Source organism: Sinohyriopsis cumingii, chromosome 9 (assembly GCF_028554795.1).
Source record: "Sinohyriopsis cumingii isolate HCF-2022 chromosome 9, ASM2855479v2, whole genome shotgun sequence".
Classification (NCBI taxonomy): Eukaryota; Metazoa; Mollusca; class Bivalvia; order Unionida; family Unionidae; genus Sinohyriopsis; species Sinohyriopsis cumingii.
Window position 1 is genome coordinate 121,414,749 of NC_142969.1, and position 27,760 is coordinate 121,442,508.

Consider the following 27,760-nt stretch of genomic DNA (forward strand, 5'->3'; position numbering starts at 1 on the left):
TCTGCACGCTTTGCGTTCAAAGCAGCATTTTGATAGAAAACATCACTAAAGTGATTGACTGGCATGCAGTCAATCTTCTCATCCTTCTGTCACCAATAACTAGTATCACAGAGAAGTGAAGTGAACCTGGTCCAGCTGCCATCCATCCTGTTGACACAAACCATGTTAGTTGCCTGGTTGCCAGTTTAACTGGTGGGTCTGGTGTTGGTTGTCTGTCCGGTGGATAAGTACATCTCTCCCTTGATAACTCATGCACAACGGGGTCCAGAAACATTGACCACACTATAAGGGAGGGTGCAATTTATCGAGGGACCTCCATAACAATATGAAATGATACACTACTCGCTTTACATTGAGAAAACTGGAGGAGCAAACTGTTCTGTTTAATGGCTGAATACTCGTTTTCAAATCACATTGGGAATACTTGTCACTAAAGTTATTAGTTTTTATGCAAAAATGAAATTCATTATCAAGATGTCCAACCGCTGAGAGATCTTTAACATTATACCAACTGGTTTCAACAACCTTCATGTGTATGCGAAAACATTGTGTATTACATCACTGCTTTATGTTGAGGTTGAATAGTCTGGTTCCCTGATCCATTTGCTCCCTGCCTTGCTCTCTACTCTTGTGGAATGCAACTCAAGGAGCATACTAAGGAGGGAACCACACTAGTTATTGATTCAAATTCACAATCAAGCAAGATTCCTTTTATCTAAAAAAACAAAAAACAAAAATGGAACATCTAGTTTGTGAAGCAGCTTTGATCTTTAAAAGTTAATTTTTTGTTCTGTAAAAGAATATTGATGTTCCATGATTTCAATGCAAGTAATAGTGAAATTTCTTCTTATCTGTGAGGAAATCTCTGAGTGCCAAATCAGGAATTACAAATTAACTACAAACTCTCAAACTAACTTTTCACTAATAAAACGTATCTGTGAAAAAGAATTTTATGTCATCACATATTCATGTCAATTGGTTGTCATGCTATCTTTGATTATCTTTGCGAATGAGTATGGTAATTTTTTTTGGGAGGGGGGCATCCCTTTATATATATATTTTTTTTAAACTACTGGCATGCCTCCTCCCTAATGTATGATTACCAACTGGCATAGTGTTCTGTGAATGCTTTATGATCTTTAGAAGGATTATTTTTCTAAATTTATTTGCTTTTGTTTCTTTTGTATTTATCAGATTTTCTGTTTGTATGAAAATCTCTCTCTCCTTCTCTTTCACGTGTCAGGTGTGTCCATTATGGATCTTTTTTTAACTATTTTTATTCAGACGAGGGAAATATTGGGTTCATGGATTTTATCTTCTAATTCCTCATCATAGTTGAGTAGGTAGGAGCTTTTTCTTTTTTCCTCTAGTTCTTTTTATTTCCTTTTCCTTATCTCCAAGCCTTCACTATTCTCCTGTGTTTCTTCCGTCTTCAAAGTTGCATAATTCCTTTTAGCTTTCATTCTTAGTCTTTTCTTTTTTCACTCTTTTTATGCATTTTATTCTTTAAATAGCCCATGTTTCTTTTTAGTTGTTTTGTGCTTCGATTGATGTTGTTGTTATAGCATCTGTGGGTTTTTATTGAGTTGCTGCTCATTTTCTTGGTGTTGTTGTTTTTGTTTTATCTGCTTATTCTGTCTCCCTTGGGGTACACAAACTGTTGTTTCTTGTTGTTGTTGTTGTTGTTTTTGTTTCTATTGTGCCTGCACATCTTGTAGGTTTTGTTTCTTTTATTGTTTGTTTCTTTTGGTCCTTTTGTTTATAAATGGGCCACTGTTGTTTGTAAGGGTATTTCTAATGGTAAGACCGATAGATGTAATCCTGTAGTCTTTTTCTTAATTCTCTTTAATAAGCACTCTCACACCTATGATGGTCATTTCCCTGTACAGGAATATTGGCTGAGATCCTTTGGGTCTTGGTATATATCCTTTAATACCATTCCTGTTTAGTGCTTCTGTCAGTTCTGTCAGGCTAACAAATTCTCATTTCAAATTTGCATAGCTGCCATTACTGTTGTCATGTTTGGTCTTTTTTCCAAGGTTATTCCTGTTATATCAGTTTCCTGTGTACCTTCTTTGCGTGCACATTCTAAAAAAGTTCCATTCTCTGTTTCAATCCCCCATTCTATTTGCAGAAAAAGTCAATCCAAGCCTGCTAAACATATAAACGAGTCTGGTGGCTTTCATGAGATTTGTGGTGGATGTTCAGAGAGTAAGAGAGGCAGCACCTGTGCTCTTTGTCTGATAGGTGTTATGAGATCATAACTTGTTTCAGAGGGTCTTTAGGTTTTATTTATCCAGCCCCAGCCCTAACCCCATCCCTTCATCTTTCTCTTTTACAACAGAGGTTTTATTTATCCAGCCCCACCCCTTCATCTGTCTCTTTTACAACAGAGGTTTTATTTATCCAGCCCCAGCCCTAACTCCATCCCTTCATCTTTCTCTTTTACAACATAGGTTTTAACAGATCCTCAGAAGGAGGAAACTCTTCAGAAAATGATCAGCTCATTGCTCTCCAAGTGAGTGGACTGAGTTTGCAGACTATATTCTTTAGGGTTTCATTCCGAGCATTTTCCTTTGCCAAAAACATACTGGTAAGCTTCATCAGGTGAGAGGTCTGAGCCAGCTCAACCAATACAAAGCTACAATGAAATTCAGCATGGAGATGACATGGGTGGTAAGGCTTCCATCAAAAGAGATGAATTTGCAGTTGGTCTTGATAATGAACAATGCATGTTTCCATGTTCCTATCCATCTGGTTTAATGCAAGCTCTTTCGATTTGCATTTCAAGGAACAATATACCATATTCATGCACTCCATTTGTTCTCAAGCTCAGTTCATGGATATTTATAGCTACTATTGACTGCATCTTAATCCTGTTTGTGTCAGCCAGGTCAACAGCGTACTGAAATGTATGTAGAAGACACATTCACCAAAACAGGGTAAGTTATATTTATTTCTTGCAGGACATGCACAGAGTTTATCCCTTTTCTCAGAGCAGGATTTCATGTGAATTGGGAGAAGTCATACCTCACTCCCACTCAAGCACTTTGTCTATCTGTGTATGGAATTTTGTAATCAGAACTTTTCTGCAATGCAGATTGCATGGATTATTGTGCTCATAGAGTCTGTTTCCAAAAGGGAATGCATTCTGTGAGTTTTTGAAACTTTTGTGGTTTACTCAGTGCAGTGACAGATCTAATCCTCCTCAGCTGTCTTTTTAAATGTGCCCTCTGCAGAGTGCCTACTGACCCCTTAGGCATCCTGTTTCAAGTTGTCTCGATTTTATGACATTTTACTCAATGCAGAGACAGATCTGATCCTCCTCACATCCCTCTTTATGCACCCTCCACAGAGTTGCTACTGACCCATTGGGCATCTCCTGTTTCCGGCTCTCTAGATTTTGTTATGATCTCAACAATGGTTCATGTGTCAGTGTCTTGACAAGCAATCGTTATGGCAGGAATACCTGTGGATAAATCGCAGTTGGAGATTACAGCCTGTATGATGCCAGTTTATATGGTGGGGGGACCCATCTGTTGCCCAACTTCATTTCAGCAGCAACTGTGAGTTGGTCCCTCACATTAACCTTCTGGAAATAAGGCTATATCAATGCCCTTCATTTCTGGAATGATAAACTTGAAATGGTAATTTATGTATTGTCAGACAACTCAGAGGGGCTAACCTAACTCCTGAAAAAGGTGGTGGGGTGGGTCATATCCCCCTATCATTGTATCATGGTCTGGGATAATTAATGCAGCTGCAAGAAGCACAAGATTACAGTCCATCTAAGGCACTTTCATGGCAGGCTCAATACAGTAGCTGATTTGTTGGCAAGAAGGGGCCAGACTCTTCACACAGGGAGGTCCCTTCATACATCAGTTTTTCATTGGATTTGTACACTTTGAGGCAGCCAGTGACAGATCTCTTGTTAACAAGGTGGAACCACAAACTGCCCAGTCCCAGACGCAAAAGCCTGGACCCTAAATGCTCTGTTGGTCATTTGTGATGGGTATTGGGGCTTTCCCATTTCCTCTGAAGTGTTCTCATTAAAATTTCAGCTAATGAGATGTGAGAAATTTCTGAAAACTCCACATTTGAATGCAGTGTTTCAATCTGAAACATGACCGTAGCAATTGAGTGGTATGCACAGTTATCCTTTTCTAGCTTTTGTGAGATTTAGTATTTAGGAGAAGGAAACTTAATTTGGTGGGTCCAGTGGCTGCAGCTTAATTAGCCTGTAATTTTTCTAGGTGGGAAAACACCATTCATTTCTCATTACTAGAGTATTTATGACATTGATTGTTCTGCCTACATGTTTTTCCTTTATATAGGGACTCCAGCCATATTTCCTTTGAAGGTACCTGTTCTCCAAAAATTAATGTATTATAAATTGTATAGTATATTACGTTTCTCTAAGAATACTTACCTGATCATGTTACTATATAGCCCTCCAATACCTCCTCACAAGTGCAAGCATCTGTATTGATGTTTCACTCATGCTTAAACTGGAAAGCATTTTGCATCTTTCCACGAAGGCTGGATTTGAAAGGCAACAGAATTTATTTCCTAATTTAATGTGATTGGGGTGACATAATTTATTAAAAAATTGTCTAGTATTTAGCTATGTCTGATTTTATGTGTTGGATGTCTCCCTAGCTGACAGTGTGGCTTACATAGCATCTACATTAACAACTCCATTTTAAACTTCTTCTTGAGAATGGTTGAGCCAATTTTGATCATATTATGTTCCAACACACTCTTGTTCCAGGATGACATGTTACAATGGTGTGATACCACAGTAGCTATATGGAAAACACATTTTCAGTTCCTCTTTTGGATGGCTCATGAGGTAAGGTGTAAGCAACCACCATTTCACATATTACTTAATTGTCTGATAATAGCCACGGTGATGTGTTAAGTCCTTTAAAGACTGCTTTAGGGGAGCCCATTTTGCTAATTTGCATAGGTAAAGTTCACAAAGTGGAACAACTCAATTCATTATAAGTTACAGGTATATCATAGAGATGCTAGGTGTGTGTTGAAGAACAAAAACGATTAAACATCACTGTCTTGAATGAGAATGTATAAGCCATCTGTATTAAAGATTAATGGCATGTTTGTGAACACCATTTCTTTCAAGTTTGAAATGACTGAGTAATACTTGGTAAAGTGGCAAGGCAGAGAATTGAATTCTTGAGGTAATTCTATGACATCCATGAAAATAGTGGCACCACTTGTATGAAGCATTTAACACGCTGAATTGAGCATTCAGATTAGTTCATTTATTATTATTTGTTATTTTAATTTTTAAAAAAATACTATTAATTGACCCATGGTTTTCAGGATGATTTCAGCCATGAAGTAGATTGATTGAAAGACAACAATAAGCACATGCTTATGTTTGCATAGCTATTTGTTTTGATAAAGCATTAAAACCCATACTGGAAAGAGTTATTTATTACTGTTAATTACCTGTAAAGTTCCCATTAAACTTTAAAATATTATGTCCCCTCCTCTCCCTCCTCTTGCCCCTAATGAAATGGTCAGTCCCAAATGTTTATGTTGCTATAGAGACAAGCATATCTTATAATCATATAGTCAAACAGAAAATGCTAATGGTATGGTTGTCAAGATGACTGCTCTGGTGGCCTATTGGTTAGACAACCACCTTGGCTGCGGGAGGTCATGGGTTTAAATCCCAGCCGAGTCATACCAAAGATTTTTAAAAATGGTACTATGTAACATCTGCCTCACTTGGCACTCAGTATTAAGAGGTTAGTATTAGGACTGTTCGGCCTGTTGTCAGAATAATATGACTAGGTGGGACATCATGCTACATGTCTGTGGCACGATGCCCCAATGCTGGACATAACTCTAAACTGCCACACTGCAGACATCATTGCGATATGACTGAACATTTGTTAAAGCTATGTTAAAAATCCAAATCACACACATGGTTGTCAAGAACAACTCAGTTTTTACCAGGATTTTCTTATAGAATCCAGCTGGAAAGTTTAAACACCAGCACCAGCCAGACTAGTGAGTGCAGCAGTGAACCCTAATGACACTTGCATTATACTCTTTGAATATCCAACACTGTCTGGGAATATGGCAGTATGAAATTGACATCCATAAAAGTAAATGATTTCATGGTAGATTCTTTTCTCCACCAAATCAGTATTGTATTAGTTTAAAATGAGATACTGATGGCAAGAATCAGATCAGCACAAGATGTACTTTGCATTAATTGATAGAAAAAATATACATTTTTCAGACCTACAGTTGTGAAAGCTCACCCCCAAGATGGTGTTCCACACAGAAGTATATTGTCATCAAGGTGGAATCCAGTGGCACAGAGAAGCAGACTGTCTTTCTTAAAGTCTATTCTACAAAAAGTAGGTTTCCATAAATATTAATGTTGATGTTACAGTTAGTTTGCATTATGCTCTCTTTAAAAATATTGTGATCATCCATGTTTCTTGAGCAAATTATTACCTGATCACATTACATTACATTAGGGTTAATTTTCATTGATACCTCTGAATCCAGGCACCAGGCAAAGACAAAAGAGTCCCCTCATTTGGACATATATATATATATATATATATATATATATATATATATATATATAGACACATACATACAGTAAAACCATTTATGAGAGAAATGCCCCTTCTGCCAACAAAAAACGGTCTCTCTAGACAGGTGTTCTTTCATATCAGATTTGTACAAAAAGACCAGTTTCCAAGGTCCAGTTTCAGAACAAATTCAAGAAAAATAACCACAATCACTGTACATATTTTCTATTCTTTATTAAAAGTTCTTGCTAAAATATTGTATGCATTCATCTTAAAACAAAATTATATCACAATAAAGATATTCTTTTATCATTAAACATGAAATCACATTTACATTTGAAGATCACATATTTTAGGATATGAAATCATTTCTGAATTACTTGTTTTCCTTTAAAATAACCTAAATTGGTTTACACTGACATTTAAACTGCTTTTTTGCAAGTGGTCTGCTTTTCTCTCTCACTTTTTTCAGATCCAATAATTATTTTCTCAAGCCTTAAAATTTGTCTCTTTTTAGCTGGAGGTTTGACTATTGTTATTAAGGTTCTAGATCTTAAAATTATTAGTGCTCAATTGTAATATTGAACGTAAAGACGGTTTTGACTGGGCTGTGGGAAAATAAAAAAAATCTATAATTGTTTTGCATATCTAAGAATTAATGAAATAAAAAGAAACAGTTATCTCATCCAGAAACAGAACCATTTACATAGAAACAAAAGTCAATGGCTTCATTCAAAGATGACATACAGAGATTAACTCTATAAGCAAACTGTATAACCCGGTCAAACCAACTTGAATAGAAGACAGCTTTGTGATTGGGTTGTAATCACTTAACATTGGGGGGGAATACAACAAAACAATACAAGACTTGAACACTATCAATCGAATCCCACAAACGATTCTCACTTGCTGGTTTAATAGACAATGACCTTATTCACCCCTGGCAATACGGATTAACTCTAAAGACAAACAATATATGCGACCACTACTTCAACTTTGGCACTACAAGTACAACAGCAGTTCGTGACATGTACATTAGCCTGGTTTACAGACTCTAGCATCTGTCATCGGCAGCAACAATCCTTTTTTTTAAAATATTCCTTTTATGTTTGTTTTTTTCTTCAGAACAATCATTAATAATCAAGCAGTCTTTGTAGCAATTGATTACATATAGGTCAGTGGTGTCTGTCTGTTCTCACGATACGGTCATTGATAGGGATGCCGGGTCCTACAATAAGGCCGTGAAGCAGGCTAAGTGCAGGAATAATTAGTCTGGTTCCCTGCTTTTTATGCTCCCTGTGTTGCTCACCCCTATAAGAACTATGGAAAACAACGCTGGGAGCATACGAAGCATGGAACCAGACTGGGAAATAATCTACACATACTTTAGTCTGGTTTATGGCAGAAACTATTAAACACTATAGGCATAGCTATAAAAAAAATCAGAATTTGAAGCCAGCCTATTTTTTAAGAATTTTTTTTAAAATTTAGAACGGTAAGAGTGTTTGTTTTTACAGGGATTAGATAAAGGTCATTGGGGTTTATCCTTGTTTTTGTGATGCGGTTGTTCATAATAGTGTAAAAATGCATATCTGGCCAAGACATTGCGCTCACTGGTTGCTCATAACAGCATTTATGTAATAAAATCAATCTGTGCATTATGATTGTGGTTGGAAATTACAGGTGATCATTCATAGCAGAGGTCGCTCATAGCAATTTTTACTGCATGTATAGATATATATTTTATGAACAAAAGGAAGACACTCTTACAGATTAATTTGCCTCTGCTTAAACAAGTTTTTACTTTTGCTGCCTAATGCTAAGATGTCCTCTAAACAATCCAGCTAAATTCTGTAAATCTGTAACTTAAATTTAATCATTCATATTTGTTTGTCTGTGGTACAGTAAGTCAAAGTTTAGTTTTATGTGGTGCATATAACATTTTTGTTAAATCCGATGAATGTATACTTTTTTAAAAACAAAGTTGTGTACCGTTCATTATTGTAGCATGTGATTTAGATCGGTTGAATTCAGTTTCACAGGAAAATGTTTGGGTGCTCTGCTTATATTCTGTTACACTTCTAAGTCATACCAATAATGTGGTTTACATTATTTCGTATATATATATATATATATATATATATAGCTAATGTCAAGGAACAAATGTACACCACTCCCAACTACATTCTCTCCAGTCGACCTATCAGACATGTTTGCAAATTTTCTCCATGACAAAGTACAGACCATTAGAGATAAGCTTGACACCACAATTTCAGTTGACTCGTCATCACCATACAGTTGGGATACAGAATTTGAGCAGCAACCATTAGCAGCATTTGAACCTGTCTCTATGGATTTTGTACATACAATCCTTATGAAGAGTGCACCAAAGTCGTGTGAACTTGATCCAATTCCAACATCACTGCTGCTTGAGTGCTTAGATCCAGTATTGCCTTCACTAACTGATGTTATAAATATCTCTCTCTCATCCGGGTAATTCCCGTCATTTTTCAAAACTGCCATTGTAAAGCCTCTGCTGATGAAACCAACACTAGACCAAAACTATTTAAAGAACTACCGCCCAGTTTCTAATCTCCCAGTCATATAAAAAATCTTAGAAAAGGTTGTTCTATCTCAGCTTGTATCTCATCTGAATTCAAACTGTCTTTTTAGCAATGTACAATCTGCATATCGCCCTTGCCACAGGACTTAAACTACTCTTCTAAAAGTAGTTAATGACATTCTCTCTGCTTTGGATAGCGGAAAGATTACAGTCCTCACCCTTCTTGATTTGTCTGCAGCATTTGACACAATAGACAATGATATATTACTTCACTGTCTCCAGCATGTATTTGGCATTCATGATACAGCCTTACTGTGGTTCAAGTCCTACTTGGTCAACAGGACACAAATTGTGCCTGCAAATGGAATACACTCCAGCCCAGTTAATATATGTTGTGTTCCACAGGGGGTCTGTTCTTGGACCTGTTCTCTTCATTCTATACACTCAGCCACTCGCAAGTGTCATAGATCATCATCCAGTGTCTCGCCAATTGTACGCTTATGACACCCAAATATACAAATCTAGCCACCCAACTGAAGTTGATGCTACCATCCAAGGTGTAGAGAGGTGCATTTCTGATGTGAAATCATGGATGACATGTAACAAGCGGCAGATGAATGATGATAAAACTGAGGCCATTCTGATCACAACACAAAGACTTTCTCATTCACATCCTTTACCTCAAACAGTAAATATCAGCAATGCCAACATTAAATTCACAGTCAGTATGAAACGTAGGTGTTACTCTGGACAGTACTCTCACATTGCACCAACATGTCATGAACATATGTTAGGCTGCATATATTGAGCTGAGACACATCAGCTCCATTTGCAAGTATCTTTCAGTTGATGCTACTACAACACTTGTGTGTCCATCAGTACTTTCAAGACTTGACTATTGTCACTCAGTTTTGTCTGGTTCATCTCAATATCTACTCCAGAAACTTCAAAAAGTTCAAAACACAGCTGCTCGGATCATACTTAGAGTACCATGAACAGAGCACACTTCCCCGCTGCTCTGTACCCTACACTGGCTATCCTTTCGATCCAGAATCAAACACAAAATTTGTTCTCTGTGCTACGTTTCACTGATGGACTCCAGTCCAACATACCTAGCAAGATACTTATGCTCTTCTGACAATCGTATACTCATTATTCCCACTATGAAAACAAAGTCATATGGACAACGTAGTTTTGCATACCAGGGCCCAGCAACATGGAATGAATTTCCCATTGAACTTGGACACAAATACACAGTGATCCCATTCAAGAGCTCTCTAAAAGTCACTTATTTTGACTGCAAGAACAAACTTAAAGACCTAATAATTCCTACCTTAAATATTTTCAGCATGTTTTTTATGTTTTCTAATTTCATGGGGTTTGTTTTTTGTAATGGTATCATTATATATGTGTTTTATGTTATAGGTGTTGTTTAATGTTGTAAAGCGCTTACAGCACCTAAAGATTAGGCCCTATACAAAGTCCTCATTATTATTATTATTAACATATATATATATATATATATATATATATATATATATATATATATATATATATATAGACACACACACACACACACACACACACACACACACACACCACTGCCACGATAACTTGTGCCCTGATAACTGACAAACTTGCTTATAACATGGGGCCTGGTGTGGATCCCATTTTGTAAACCAGAAAATATAAAAAAATGGTCCCTGTTTGTTGAACTTGAAGAAACCCATGATCAAAACTGGCAACAAAAATTTGATAAATCACTCATTTTGTTGTCAAAAACAGTGGATAGGACCTGGAAGTTTAATCAACATTATGAAATATCAACTTTTAATAAGAAGTCATATAATCTGTTATATTTTCTTTCCAAACAACATTCTTAGTACACTGTAATTAACAAAACTATGATCAATGAAAATGTTACGCCTACTGGAGGAAGTACTTTAATTAATAAATACCATACAAATAATTTTTTATCAAGTGAAATTTGTGTTCTAGTTCTATCTTTTAGTTCCTTTAAATGTAATCATCATAAATGTAATGTGACCTTTCTTGTAACTTAACCTAAAATGTGTCAATCTACCATAACATCTATGCCCGCAAGTATTTCTCTGAGAACCTAATTAAGTGCTGACTGTGTTTTGATATCTGACTAGAGGAAGCATTTTTTGTGTTGTATTGATTTAAAAGCTGACATCATTTGTATTATCAGGTTAATTACATCTTTTGAATCAAATAAAGGAGGCAGAATAAAAACAAGTTAACAGTCATGCAAATCCTACATTCTTAAGATCTAGCCACCCCAGTCATATGTTGAGTGAACTCTTTTCAGTTGATCAGTCAGACACTGTTATAAATATTATTGTGTACAGAATCTAATTAAATCTAATTAAACTACCTTAAACTGACCCACTCAATCAAAACTGTGATCAAAGATAGCAAGGCAACCAAGTGAAATGAATACTTTGTAAAATATAGAGCTTTGTTTCACAGATACGGACCATTGTGAGGAAAACAAGTTTCAGAGAATTCCTGAATTGGCACTTAAAGATGTCCTTGTGGATGATAAGACGTTTTGCTATTACTTGCAGTGAAATCACAGACTCATTATTTTACTAATTGAACAATACAAAAACTGAGTTTCGACATAGACGAAGGTCTCACGAAATAAAAATATCAAATTGTTTTAAAAATAGGAATCTTGTTTGGTGGAGTATCAACAGTTAGTCTGGTTCCCTGCTACCCAGAATCCCCGTTTTGCACAATAGTATCTATCCCACTCTGGGAACCGGACTAATCAACAAAACAAAAAGCAGTGACATAATACACAAATGTTTTTGCATTCATGTGGTGGATGTTACAACCAGTTGGTATAATGTTAATGCTCTTTCAGATGTTGAACAATTTGAAAATAAATATAATTTGTACAGAATAACAAACGACTTAATCAGAAAAAGCACTTTATTGACTATTATTTCCGATGCAGTTATAAAATGAGGATTTAATCATTGTACAGCCCAGTTCCCCCTCACCCATGCATTTTTTTGGATGTCTAGCAGGTTTTTCAGGAGGTCCCTTTTTAACTCACATCCTCGCTTATAATGCGGTCTATGTATTTGGACCCCATTGTGCACGAGTTATCGAGGGAGAGGTGTATATATGCTGGACGTGTTGTACCTCATCTTCATTCTTATTTGCAGAGATGACAATCATGTGCAAAAAGTGTAGATGATCGAAAGTCATGGATGAGAGACACAAAACTTGTCTATGCATACAGTTGCTCCAGACTGCTCCCTTTTCCTCAGATTTGGACCAAGAACAAAATGATGTTCGATCCAAACTGTATTAGAGGGTATCTGGATTTAATTATCTAAACCCCTTCACTTTCAACATCCTACCTTCCTGAAGGAACTCCCAAGAGATCACTTGAAGAGGTTTATTTTTATGCAAGAAAATTGTAGTACTTTTTGTTTGTAAAGGGTGGTGTAGATAGTACAAAGCCCACAAGTGGAACTTTTACTCCAGAACTTTTCTGGATAGAGATGTGATGAGTATGTGATTGTTCTGACTTGTCCAACATGTACTTCAGTATACCAGTTCATTGCCTTAACTGCACGATGTCCACCGCACCAATTCATATGGCCTTAACTGCACAATGTCCACCGCATCAATTCATATGGCCTTAACTGCATGATGTCCACCACAGCAATTCATATGGCCTTAACTGCACGATGTCCACCACAGCAATTGTAAGATTCCTGCATAAAACACCGCAAAAACACTTGGTAAGTTTGGTTTTTGGTTCACAACATGAACAAGCTCATTCCCTCACTGTGTGGTGAATTATCAGTGTAGAGAAGTTGAACCTTGCCCCTTTTTAATCGTTAATGCATCAGAGAAGACATCATCCAAGACACTGAAGTTGTACATTTAAGAAAATGTTACACAAAATGACATCCTAGTTGAAAATTTCCTCTATACAGAAGGTGGGCATTCCTGGACAACAAACTAAAGAGTCATTCTGTTCGTATAGTTTTGGCTCACAACATGAACCTTACTTCCCTCATTTGCATTGTAGGGTGGATAATCAGCGTAGAGAAGTCTGGTCTTATTCCTTCTCAGCATTTTGTCCATCAAGATATGGAACTTTTAATGCATAAAAATGGCATATTTCTCCCAAATCCATCAGACGTATGACTTGTGCTTCAAAGAAAGCATCAAACAAGATGTTGTTAGACAAGGAAGTTTCTTACAGCTTCTAGCGTACTCACTATGGGGATCAGCCATTAAAATGACAGTTTTAACTGGACCTGTTGTTCTTGTTGAGGTGTTTAACACCAGTTTTCAGCACACGATAGGCTATGCATGGCAGCCAGTATTAATGGTGGAGGAAGAACCCAGGAAAACCCTGAGAAGAACCACCGACCCATGAGAAGCTACTGGCAAGCTTTCTCACATACCCACATTGGCCAAATCCTAGACTCGAACCCACACAGACAGAGGTGAGATGGCAGTGATCTGTAACGGAGAGCGCTTTAGACCACTCGACCACTCGTGGCCCCCAGCTGGACCTGTGATTGTCATTGGCATATGGACTCTTTAAATTGACCTGTTGGAAATGAAAACCATTCTCAAATACCATCCTTGCCAGAGTAGAACGTATCCATGGAAACATGATCCTGATAATTATAGACAATTTAGTTCTGATGGCATATGTCTGCAAGGGTAGATAATCACCAGACCTTGCATCATGGTAGGGCAATACCTTCATGGGTACTTCCAATACAGGTAATATTCAAGTCCGACACATTACTGGTTTGCTCATTGTCCTGGCTGACTCATTATCAAGGAAGGACAACTGCTTCATACAGAGGTGTCTGTCTGATGCTTGATATTTTTTTTCCCTCTGACCTTGGAAACATGGGCCATACTTGTTCTTTAATCACTTGGGAGATAATGTCAGCTTGGACATTTCTTCCACCGGTTTTGATTACGAAGACAATTAAGAAAAGTGGGACTCAGACTTCAGCATCTCTGATTTCATATGTAATATGAAACATCATGGATCAATAATCTGCTCAATATAGTGGCAGATGCACTCAGATGAGTCATAGCAACCTCCGCTCTGTTCAGGTAGTCATTAAAGAGGTGAATTTTGCTGCAACAAAGTAATCTCCAACTTGACCAAGTTCACTTGCACTATTCCCCAATGGTATTCTCCTGTGTTATTATAAGACCAGACTCCTCCAAGTCTGAGCCATTGTTTTCCCAACAGATATCATTTGTGACTTGCAGTTTATGATAACACTAGTTTCAACATGCAGAGTAAGTGAGTTACATATCATTTCTGTAGTTCTGAACTACATGCAGTTTTGTTCTTTTGATTCAGTCATTCTAATGACACAGTCTGGTTCCTTCCAAAGAACAGATTGCTGTCACTAGTCAAAAAGCAATAACTGTTCGTTCCTTTTCCTTGATCTGTCAAGAGAAGCAAAGCTGAATGACCATTTTTTCCCTCAGTGTTACCCGAGATGCACAGACAGTATCCACATCAACTGTAAAAGAATTTTCCTATCCTTGAAGGCAGATTTTCATGATGTAACCCAATAAGTGCTGGCCAACTGGCTAAAGGGAGTTATTAAATGAGTGTACTCTTAACTCTCACAGGATTGGGTACACTAATGAACATTTCAGCTCATGAAATATGAGTGGCTGCCATGAGGCTGACCTTGAACGTAATGTCTTAGTTCATTACAGAAGCAGCTGACTGCCATGCCCAGTCAGTCTGCTTTAGCATCCATTTTCTTGAAATGGCCTTGCTAACGAGAGAACTAATGGTAAATAACATTAGGTTAGTAGTAGCTGCATAGACCGGGACCATTCCCCATTCATGAAAGCACAACCTTTGACCCAGACATGAATTTGCTGCTTTCACTCGATTTGCCTAGGAAACGTTTGATGGTGAGACAATAATCATGTGGGATCCTACAGGGATCTCTCACGCATGTGTATAAACAAATTGTCTCTTGTTCTGCTAAACTAATCTTGGGAGAAGTTCTTCGTGTTAGTAACATTTTCCATTAGAATCAAAAGTTGCTGTTTTATTATAGAATATATATTATATGCATATCCAAAAATCCACTTTTTTTCCATTCTGTCCCCTTTAAACATGTACAATTTCTAGAATGAATATTGTTACCTGCTACAGCCATTTGCAGTCAGTGAAACTAAGAATAGATACCTTCCTGTATAATAGGTTATGATGCCGTAGCTTTCAACCTTATCACAAGGCCTTCATTGGAGGAGTGTGTCTATGTGTGCATGCATGTGTGTGATTTGGATTTTTAACATAGCTTTAAAAATAATTCAGACCTGTTTCTAGGATGTGTGCATTTTGGCAGTTTATACTGTTGTCTAGCACTGGGGCATCATGCCTCAGACATGTAGCATCATGTCCCACCCAGTCATATTATCCTGACACCAGGCTGACCAGTCCTAACACTAACATCTTAAAGTGCCTAGTGAGGCAGCTGTTAGTATACTTTTTACAAGTCTTTGGTATGACTTGGCTGTGGTTCGAACCTATGACCTCCAGCATCCGAGGCAGATGCTGTAACCACTAGGCCACTGGAGCAGTCTTATTAGAGGAATGACTTTTGGACTGGAGTCACATGATCAACTAAATGTCGATCACATGACAAAATCCTGAGTCGTTACAATAGTGAAAATTCCAATCCAGAATCATGAATCAACACTGGCTTGCCCTCCATGATTTGAATTCATTTCAATTCTTTCGAAATGGGCCTTAAGCACTGCTTATTTTGTTTATCAGGGACAATTTTGTCAGAATAAGTTCACGGTGTCATTTGGCTCACCACTGTATCCTATTGTGGCAAATTTGTGTATGGAAGACTTTGAATTCAATGCCATTTATGCTGTGGTCCATTCTCCAGGATGTATGGTTTCATTATGTGGATGACACTTTAACCACGATGCATGAAAACAATATTAAAGAATTCACAGAGCATTTCAATTCCATTTATGTAATATCCAGTTTACTTATGAAATGGAAAAGGATTGGATGTTGCAGTTTTTCGATACTTTTGTTTTCATTGTAGACAATGGGGAAAAAAAGTCACCATTTACAGCAAACTACTCATATAGACTAGTACCTTCGCTTCAACTCCAGCAACCATCATGAATAAAAGAGGTCAGTGGTGAGAACTATGTTGCATCAGGTGAACAGCATTGTTAGTGTTGATGAAAAACCAGATATTGGAGGTTGATCATATTAAGAAAGCTATGAGTTGATCACGTGACTCCAGTCCAGACATCATTCCTCCAATGAAGGCCATGTGATAACTTTGAAAGCTAAGGAGTCTGAACCTATTTTGCTGGAAGAAGATATCTGTTCTTAGTTTCATGTAAAATTTAGATCAATAAAACATCTAATAGTTTAGTGCCGATGTACCTTTTATAAAAACCAAGATTTGTGGGACTAGCCATTTACATTTTAGAATTTTAGACATTCAGACACTGTTTGAGGATTTGAATACTTCTAACTAAAGAATTTTTTTTCTCATAAAGTTGTACATATTTATTTTTAAACTGAGTTATTAATATGAAGGTCTGTTACAAATATAGGCTTGAAAGATGACACATCTGCTGATCCTGATGAGTGACTGGAGGGTTATGTGGTGCTGTTCGTACGATTTCTTAATAATTTTCATGCTGGGCAAGAATTCCTTATCGACTTGCATTTCATAAAAGAGGATTTTAATTTGAAATGTTGGGGGTACAATTTTTATATACAATAAAAATATATGAATATTCCCCATTATGTTTTAAAAATTGAGTGTGTGATAAATAACTTGTAATGAATGTTGATTTTCATTATTGGAACAGAAGCAGCAGTCATATATACATCAGAATTCATTAAAGCTACATGTAACACCAGAAACATTAGCACTGAATACCAAACACTTCATATAACACTAGAAACATTACCACCAAATACCAAACACTGCATATAACACCAGAAACATTACCACCAATTACCAAACACTGCATATAACACCAAAAACATTACCACCAAATACCAAACACTGCATATAACATCAAAAACATTAGCACTGAATACCAAAAACTGCATTTGTGCCATTGTGCAGACTTGTCAACTACAGTTAGGCAGATTTAATTTTAATAATCAGATAATCAGTGAAAGAATCTCATTGCTTGGTTGCAAAAATCTAATGCTTGATCTAGAAGTCAAGGGCTTACATGATAAAATTTAACTTTGTTAATATAGATGACTGTTAAATATTTCATTGCACTCATGGCTAATCAATTTGGTCCAATTTTGTTCACTTTTAATGGGGAGGTGAATTAAAGGTGATTCGTGAAATCACATGTCATGGAGAATAGACTGTAAAGATGAATGGATTTTTCTAAAAATAATTTTTCTTTTTAAATGATCACATTATCATTTGTATTGCAGGATGATTAGTAATTTAAGAATTGTTTAAGTCTGAAATGCTGTTCTAAAAAATCAATAAAGATAATGTTATTATTTTCAGTTTATGGATCTGGATCTGGGGAAATTGGACATGTGGCAAGGACGGCTACTCTTGGAATTGCAGTGGTTATTGGAATAGTCATTGCCTCAATTGTGGGAACAATCATACTTATCGTTTTGATTGTATGTTGCTGCTGTAAGCGCCGCTCCACCCGTGGAAATGTAAACCGTCAATTTCAAGAAGCTACCCCTATGACAACTATGCAGCCCACATCGCAGTCAGCCTATTATCCCCAGCCTGTGGTTTATGGTGCCCCACCCCAAGGGGCCTACTACCCGCACCCTCAGGTAGGAGGGCAGGGTTATCAACCTTACATGGGTTATGGTATGGGTGCTGGAGGAAGTGGAGGGTCAATGGAAGCTGGACCGTTGCCTATGAAAACAGAACCTACAGGTGAGTGAGATAAAAAGTCAGAAACACCAGCAGTGGACTACAGAAATAGGGTTGGATGTGGACTTCAGTAGTCCGTATCAGATCCATTTCAGAGAGGTCTAGGTGGACAGTGTTCCTCCAGGAAACCCACATCTTGTTGAGATTTTATCTCTGGATAAGGCTTTCACAAATAAAAACTGCCAAAACTTTATGAAAAATTAGGGAGGGGCTTTTCTCTATCAAATATATTTCTCAAACACATTAATGTTAGGGATATAAGCTTCACTACCACTAAAATCCAGCAATTCCTTAACAATAAAATTTGTCTTTCATGACCATATTACATATAGACAAAGGGAAGAAGTTGTTATGCATTACCTCCCATTCACCCCTGCTAGGTGGTTCTAGTTTAAGCTTTCACTTAGTACAAGTAACATTGTCCTGCATTGTCTCATGAAATCTGTCAAGACTGTTTGTGAATTTGAACAAGCCATCATTAAGTGTGTTGAAATTTTCTTCATTCTGTTTCTGCAAAGGATTGGTAACCTATGTTGAGATTTTGTGTGTGTATATTTTCATAATTTTTTTTAAGTTTGCAGATCAGGCAAGTCCAGCTTGATAGAGTTCTTCTGAATTGCAAACATGGATGAATTTGATATTTTATGATGTTATGAATAAGCAAGACCAAGTATGAGCTTTCATTTTATTTGAAATGAATGCATAAGTGTTGAGAATCTTGAGAAAATCATGAAAGAGGGTTTATAACCCTTGGAGTCCTTACCTTGTGGTTGAATTGTCTAAATTGTTTCAGAATCAGATACATCTCATGAGAATTTGTGTTCATGAGACTGAAGCAATCTTGGGGAGTCTCATGCTTGAATGCAGTGTTTCCATCTGAGACATACATGAAGCCATTGCTTGGCATGCACAGTCATTCATCTCAAGATTTTATCTCTTAGATCCACATTTAGGAGCACATAGATAGGAATTAAGTCTGGTGGATATAGTGGCTGCAGTCCAAACAGCCAACAGACTCTTCTGAGGTCAGCACAACTGTACATTCACTGGATTCACCTAAGCTTTGGTTTTTTGCTTAATAAAGGAAAATCATCCTTTTCTGTGTGGTGTTGTTGGATGTTGGAGGTCAGTTGGTTGTACTACCATCATATTCGGGGAGTGCGTTTATCCATCTTATAATGAATTCTGATATTCTTCATTTGTAGAAGTTGGATGCTTATACATTTCTTCCTTCTGTTACCTATTATCCTAATGTTAATGATCACTGAACATATTTAGAGGAGAAAATAAACCCTCCCACACCACCCAATAAATGTATTGATGAATGACTCAACTCAAACTAGTACCACCTTGTAGGGGTGAAGGAAAGGTAATTGGGTAAGATCTGGTATATAGACATGAAATGTAAATTTCCGTCTTTATGAAATTGTGGTTATTTAAGGGCTTGTGAAGCATAAATTCCTAACATTAATGTAAGCTGGTAAGTATTCCTGGAGAAACATAATTCACCAAAATATTTGATATCATAAAGCATGGAGTTTTAGAAAAATAGGGTCATTAATTTTGTGACTACAGTGTCTGGAATAATTGTAGTATATGTCCTACATAATCACAATAAAAATGTATGCTCTTATAGGTGAATTCAAAGAATTTTAGAATATTTTCTTTGTAAATTTTAGCTAACATCATGATAATGGCATAGTTTATTTCATTTGTCTAAATTTGGTATGCAATTTGTGGAACTAGAATGACTATACCAGTTAGTGCCTTGACAGTCATTTTATTACTTGAATCGTTTTGCTATTTTGGATGAAGATACAGCAAAAATGGTTTTCTAAATATCATGTAGCATCCAGACTTCATAAGGCAATAAAATGCTTGCCTGGATGGTATGATTTTGTAGACAGGTGGTCTTCTGCAATTTGTGCCTCATTATTTGGAATGAATGAACCAGCTAATGCAGCTTAAAATACCTCCAGTATAATTTTATGCTCATATACAAGTCAGATCCAATCACAAACTGCATAGATCCAGATATACTTTTATATAGTGCACTGGCAAGCCTCGGTCTGTGTTGTTTGCAGTTTCACCAAACTTATTAGTGAGTATATTCAGTACTTTGATGGTACTGTGTGATTCAGAGATCAGAAGTTAAATCATCAAGTTGTATACTGTAGTACTGTTACTGTTTTTCTTTAATCAAACTTTAATGTCTGTTCATAAAACTAACTCACGAAATTAATGTTTGATGGGAAGAAAAGTATTTTGCTGCACAATGCCCAGACAAAGTACATCTTTCTAAATTACAAAATTATTTTTTTGAAAGTATCAGCATATGTGTAATGACTACAGGAATACGGGTAAATGCAGATACATGTACTATGAAAGTATCAGCATATGTGTAATGACTACAGGAATACAGGTAAATGCAGATACTTGTACTATGAAAGTATTAGCATATGTGTAATGACTACAGGAAGACAGGTAAATGCAGATGCATGTACTATGAAAGTATCAGCATATGTGTAATGACTACAGGAAAACAGGTAAATGCAGATACTTGTACTATGAAAGTATCAGCATATGTGTAATGACTACAGGAATACAGGTAAATGCAGATACCTGTACTATGAAAGTATCAGCATATGTGTAATGACTACAGGAATACAGGTAAATGCAGATACTTGTACTATGAAAGTATCAGCATATGTGTAATGACTATAGTCAAATGCAGATACATGTACTATGAAATTATCAGCATATGTGTAAGGACTACATGCATACAGGTAAATGCAGATACTTGTACTATGAAAGTATCAGAACATGTGTAATGACTACAGGAATACAGGTAAATGCAGATACTTGTACTATGAAAGTATCAGCATATGTGTAATGACTACAGGAATACAGGTAAGTGCAGATACATGTACTGTGAAAGTATCAACATATGTGTAATGACTACATGAATACAGGTAAATGCAGATACTTATACTATGAAAGTATCAGCATATGTGTAATGACTACAGGAATACAGGTAAATGCAGATGTATGTACTTTGAAAGTATCAGCATATGTGTAATGACTACAGGAATACAGGTAAATGCAGATACATGTACTGTGAAAGTATCAGCATATGTGTAATGACTACAGCAATACTGGTAAATGCAGATGTATGTACTGTGAAAGTATCAGCATATGTGTAATGACTACATGAATACAGGTAAATGCAGATACTTGTATTATGAAAGTATCAGCATATGTGTAATGACTACAGGAATACAGGTAAATGCAGATGCATGTACTATGAAAGTATTAGCATATGTGTAATGACTACAGGAATACAGGTAAATGCAGATGCATGTACGATGACAGTATTAGCATATGTGTAATGACTACAGGAATACAGGTAAATGCAGATACTTGTACTATGAAAGTATCAGCATATGTGTAATGACTACAGGAATACAGGTAAATGCAGATACTTGTACTATGAAAGTATCGACCTATGTGTAATGACTACAGGAATACAGGTAAATGCAGATGCATGTACTATGAAAGTATTAGCATATGTGTAATGACTACAGGAATACAGGTAAATGCAGATACTTGTACTATGAAAGTATCAGCATATGTGTAATGACTATAGGAATACAGGTAAATGCAGATACATGTACTATGAAAGTATCAGCATATGTGTAATGACTACAGGAATACAGGTAAATGCAGATACTTGTACTATGAAAGTATCAGCATATGTGTAATGACTATAGTCAAATGCAGATACATGTGCTATGAAATTATCAGCATATGTGTAATGACTACATGAATACAGGTAAATGCAGATACTTGTACTATGACAGTATCAGCATATGTGTAATGACTACAGGAATACAGGTAAATGCAGATGCATGTACTATGAAAGTATCAGCATATGTGTAATGACTACAGGAATACAGGTAAATGCAGATACTTGTACTATGAAAGTATCAGCATGTGTGTAATGACTACAGGAATACAGGTAAATGCAGATACTTGTACTATGAAAGTATCAGCATATGTGTAATCACTACAGGAATACAGGTAAATGCAGATACTTGTACTTTGAAAGTATCAGCATATGTGTAATGACTATAGTCAAATGCAGATCCATGTACTATGAAATTATCAGCATATGTGTAATGATTGTATCTAAATGCAGACACTTTGAAAATATCACAGACATGATTTTTCTCCATTTTAAAGCAGATTTAATACTTTTCTCCTGACTTGAGTCAGATATTTCTTGTTTTTTATATCATCTCCAATCCGGTTTTTAAAAAATGGTCTTTCCGCACCCATTCTGCAATGACCCTTGTAAATTATTTGTTCGATATATCAGTTAGCACACAACTCTCATAAAGACTATTCTGATTGGTCAATGGTTTAAATTCATCCAATTAATGAAAATTGATGGCAGTGGAAAGAAGCATGCTTGAAAAACATGGTATCATGAGTTGTTGAGAGACCATGACATGAAAAGTTTAGATAAAGGTTTAAAAAATGTATGGAAATAAGAATGGCTGGAACGAAAAGTTGACAGAAATCTAGTTGGTCAGTTTATAAGAAAACTGAATGCTAGAGGACTGGCATTTTGTGTTCTCTGCAATAAAGATCAGAATTATGGTAATCACGGTTTTAAGAGTTTGGAACAGCACCTACAAAAGAAGCTACTTGAAGCTCAGATGGCCTCTAGAAAAAGTTAAAATAATTACTATAAGAAGAAAGATTTCTTGCATGAGAAAACAGATGTAGCCCTCTGTCAGAATATGTGCACTGCATTTTGCCAATACAAGCACCAGCTTGAAAGGGAAAGGGCTTTCATTGAGAATGAAAAGAAACGATTGCACATTGAGTCAAAAAATTCAGTGGTGACAAAAGGAAGGCTAAATAAATCTTTGCCAAATCCGCAAAAAGAGCTTGACTGGCATATCAACAGATATTGTGAAATTATTGAAGTCAAGTTGAACATTTTTGGTGAGTTATTAGTTTTTCAGATGATTATTTTGGTTTATTTTATTATCATAAGTTGCACCAAGAGCAGTTTTTATGAGTGTAAAATGCATTTTTGGACAACCTGATCAGGGGCACTGCCCCTCAAGACACCAAATTGGGAGAGGACCTAAACCAATTTTTTCAGCTTTTTTGATGGAAGACCAAAATCAGCAGATGTGTAAAGACTATAGCTAAATGCAGATACATTGTCTAATGCTCTATTGCCACACATTATTATGTCATTTTCATAATCATATTTTCATATTAATGACTGTTTAAAAGTAATGATTTTGGTGTATGGTTGTCATTGTTACGGATCACTGCCATCTCACTGCAGCTCTGTCTGCATGGGCTTGAGTTTCAGGCTCAGCTAACATGGGTACATGAAAAAGCTTGCCAGTAGCTTCTCATGGGTCTTTGGTTCTTCCTGGGGTTTTCCAGGGTTCTTCCTCCACTAGATATACTGGCCGCCATGTATATCCTATCTTGTGCTGAAAAATGGTGTTAAACCCTCCAACTACAACAACAACAAGAACAACATTTAACAAGAACAACATTCAACAGTCCATCCATATACTCATTCATCAATCCATCTATCTACTAATGCATCAACCCATCCATCTACTCATGCCTCATTCCATCCATCTACTCATCATCAATCCATTCATCTACTTATTAACCTATCCATCCATCTACTCATTCATCAATCGATGCATCTACTTTTGCTTATCCATCCACCTACTCATTCATCAACTCATCCATTTACTCGTCAATCCATCCATCAATCCTTCCATCTACTCATTCATCAATCTGTCCAGGTACTGATTCATCCATCCAGCCATCTAATCATTCAGTCCTTCAACTCATTCATCAATTCATTCATATGTTCATTCATCAACTCATTCATTGATTATTTCATTTACACATTCATCAGTCTTTCCATCTACTCTTTCATCATTCCATCTACTCATTTATTCTTCCATCTACTCATTCATCAATCTGTCCATCTACTCATTCATCAATCTGTCCATCTACTCATTCATCAATCTGTCCATCTACTCATTCATCAATCTGTCCATCTACTCATTCATATATTCATATATTCATTCATATTCTTCCCCATCTACTCATTCATCAATCCATTCATCTATCCATTCATCAACACATCCATGTACTTATTCATCAACACATCCATCAACTCTTTCATCAATCCATCCAACTACTCTTTCCTTATCCCATCCATCTTCTCATTCAGCCCATCCATCTACTCATTCATCACTCCATCCATCTACTTATTCATCAATCCATCCATCTACTCATTCATCAGTCCATCCATCTACTCTTCCCTTAACCCATCCATCATGCATCAAACCATCCATCTACTTATTCATCAGTCTGTCGATATACCCATTCATCAATCCATCCATCTATTCATTCATCAACCCTTCCATCTACTCATTCATCAGCCAATACATCTACTCATGCATCAACCCATCTATCTACTAATGCATCAACCCATCCATCTACTCATTCATCAATCAACCCTTCCATCTACTCATTCATCAGCCAATACATCTACTCATGCATCAACCCATCTATCTAGTCATTCATCAACCCATCCATCTACTCATTCATCAATCAACCCATCCATCTACTCATTCATCAACCCATCTGTCTACTCAGTCATCAATAAATTCATCTACTCATCATCAATCTATCCATCTACTCATTTATTAACCCATCCATCTACTCATTCATCATCCATCTAACTACTCATTCATCACACCATCCATCTAATCATCAACCCACCCATCTACTCATTCATCATCCATTTAACTACTCATCATCTTCCATCCATCTACTAATTCATCAATCTATCCATCTACTCATCATTAACCCACCCATCTACTCATTCATCTTCCATCCATGTACTCATTCATCAATCTATCCATCTACTCATTTGTCAATCCATGCTCTTACTCATGCATCACTCATATTATTGGTATTAAATTGGCATATCTAGTTTAAGACAAATTACACATGCAAGTGGAAAGACTAACAAACAGTTTACCTGGTTTGAACAATTTTGAAGACATAATCTAACAAATAGTCTGTTAATGATAATAATATAAAACGAGTTTAAACTTTGTTGTATAGAAACATCATATTGTTTATGTGTTAGGTCTTAAACTGAAAAGAAATACAGATCAGAGTTACATGGGAACAAGAACTCACTGGCAAATATCCTGCTTTCTCTAGCAGTAGTTGCCTACCTGCCCCCACATGCGGAACAAAGGTCACTGTGATCCAGTTTTAAGTCATGAAACAAACTTATTCCAAGAAGCACCCTTGTTTTGACTTTGGTGGCAATTAGTGCTGAATTAGGCCCATGGACACATTTTAAGTAGTATTAAATAATGGAGGCTACAGTGACCAAATGTAGGTGTGTTATACATCTTCATTTCAGGATGCTTTCACACTTTAAGTTTGGTGGCAATAGGTATATTGAAAAAGAGTTGCACACTGAATTGAGAAGATGGACATGTGTGGAAGGCTGAATTGATAAAGTGAATCCACCTCTCAAAGCAGGAATATAAATATGCCTTTTTTTGTTTTATTTACTATAACTGTTATTCCATAATTTGTTGTTTTTGTTTTGTTTTTATAGGGTTTAACACCATTTTTCAGCACACGATAGGCTATACATGGCAGCCAGTATTAATGGTGGAGGAAGAACCCGGAAAGTACCACCAACCCTCAAGAAGCTACTGGCAAGCTTTTTCACATACCCACATTGGCCAAATCGGAGACTCGAACCCATGCAGAAAGAGGTGAGATTGCAGTGATCCATAACGAAGAGCATGATTTGTTGTATAACTGTTACTGCATACTTGTATTTACTATAACTTACTGCATGATTTGTTGTATAACTGTTACTGCATACTTGTATTTACTATAACTTAGTGCATGATTTGTTGTATAACTGTTACTGCATACTTGTTGTATTTACTATAACTTACTGCATGATTTGTTGTATAACTGTTACTGCATACTTGTATTTACTATAACTTACTGCATGATTTGTTGTATAACTGTTACTGCATACTTGTATTTACTATAACTTACTGCATGATTTGTTGTATGTACTAAAAATTACTGCATGCCAGTAGTATATACATATATCTTTTTTTTATCCACAGCTCCCCTGATGGGTTCTCAACTCCCTCCTTATCCAGGGCCTTGATGGTTGATTCCTAAATGGGGTCAGTAAAGCAAATGCAGCATCTGAAGAGAAAAGATTGATGTTTAGACGTTGTTTTTATTTTGTTATATATCATATGGCTTTGTTTGTTCTACAAGCGTCTTTAATAGAACTCACATTTAAGCAGGATAACTGAAGTTCTAATCTGAAAAACTTTTGAATACATGTGGTGATGAACATGTTTAAGTTGTGATTTTAGCTGTCATCATAGTTATATCTGAAAGTGATGGATACATTGGACATTGATTAGTTTACATTGATTAAGTGGTGGAAAAAATGTTATTACTGCATCTTTTACAAGATTAGAATGTAAGATTACCAATACCAAAAAGTTCATGTTTTAAATCAGATATACAGAAAAATAGAAACCAGAATGTATTGAAATCTGTTGTTTAATGATGTTACACTCTGAAGTCTGTTTTGACTATTCTGTCAGGTTTCTACAGTCCCCCCCATCACAACTTTGTCCATTGTGTTTGTACATGAATGAGTTAATGAAAATTGATATCTTCAATTTTGAATGAAAAAAGTCATGATACACAATCAGAAGAATTATATTACAAATCTACATTTGTAAATGGTTTCTGTCCTAAAATTATTGCAAAATTTCATAATTTTTTATGTTGGTTTTGTAATGCAGCTGAGAATTACATTGACAGAATACAGAAATAAGTCAACCAAATTGACGAATTTTCCCTTATATATAAATATATATATATATATATATATATATATATATATATATATATATATATATATATATATATATATATATATATAAAGAAAATAGACATTTTAGTAGATATAAGGAAATGTATGTATGTATAGTATGTATATCGACTTGACCTTTTGCAGTATATTGTTCAAATATGTTCCTTGTTTTAATTATAAATTTTTAGTCTAGTTTGTAATATGTTGAACCACAACATGTTTTACTCACTTCATTTTTCAGCTTAAGTGTAATATTAAATTTTGTCCAAATTCATTTTTGTATTTTTATGTAGTAACTATTTTGTGTGTATAATCAATCGGGGTAATTGCCATGAACTTCAAAAAATGCTATCTTACTGAATGCAAATGGCAATTATAATTTGTTTTAGAAAAGGGTCATTTTAACATCTTTTGCAGAGAAACTAAAAATCCATAAACCATCTTTCTGTCTACATAATATGTCCTACAAAATCAATTACAGAAGATTATCCCATTGTATTAAATCTTACAATCTTACAAGTCATAACTAGATTTTTTTTTTAAATCACCAGCCCTGGGCCTGTGTCTAAAAAAATGTCTTTGAGCACTGTTAAATAAGATATTAATACACTTACAAGTTTGAAGGGTGATGTGTATTTGTTCATGT

The 27,760-nt window shown here is 36.0% G+C and overlaps 1 protein-coding gene across 1 annotated transcript in view; it reads left to right on the plus strand.

The window, feature by feature from the left end:
* Positions 1–27,119, plus strand: part of LOC149792624 (uncharacterized) — a 65,274-nt gene extending 38,155 nt beyond the window's left edge. The window contains exons 4-6 of the mRNA XM_089971257.1: positions 6,278–6,398; positions 17,721–18,113; positions 26,342–27,119. Coding sequence (XP_089827383.1) covers positions 6,278–6,398; positions 17,721–18,113; positions 26,342–26,385 — 558 coding nt within the window. The 3' untranslated portion in view covers positions 26,386–27,119. The remainder of the gene's footprint in view (positions 1–6,277; positions 6,399–17,720; positions 18,114–26,341) is intronic.
* Positions 27,120–27,760: the final 641 nt, after the last annotated feature.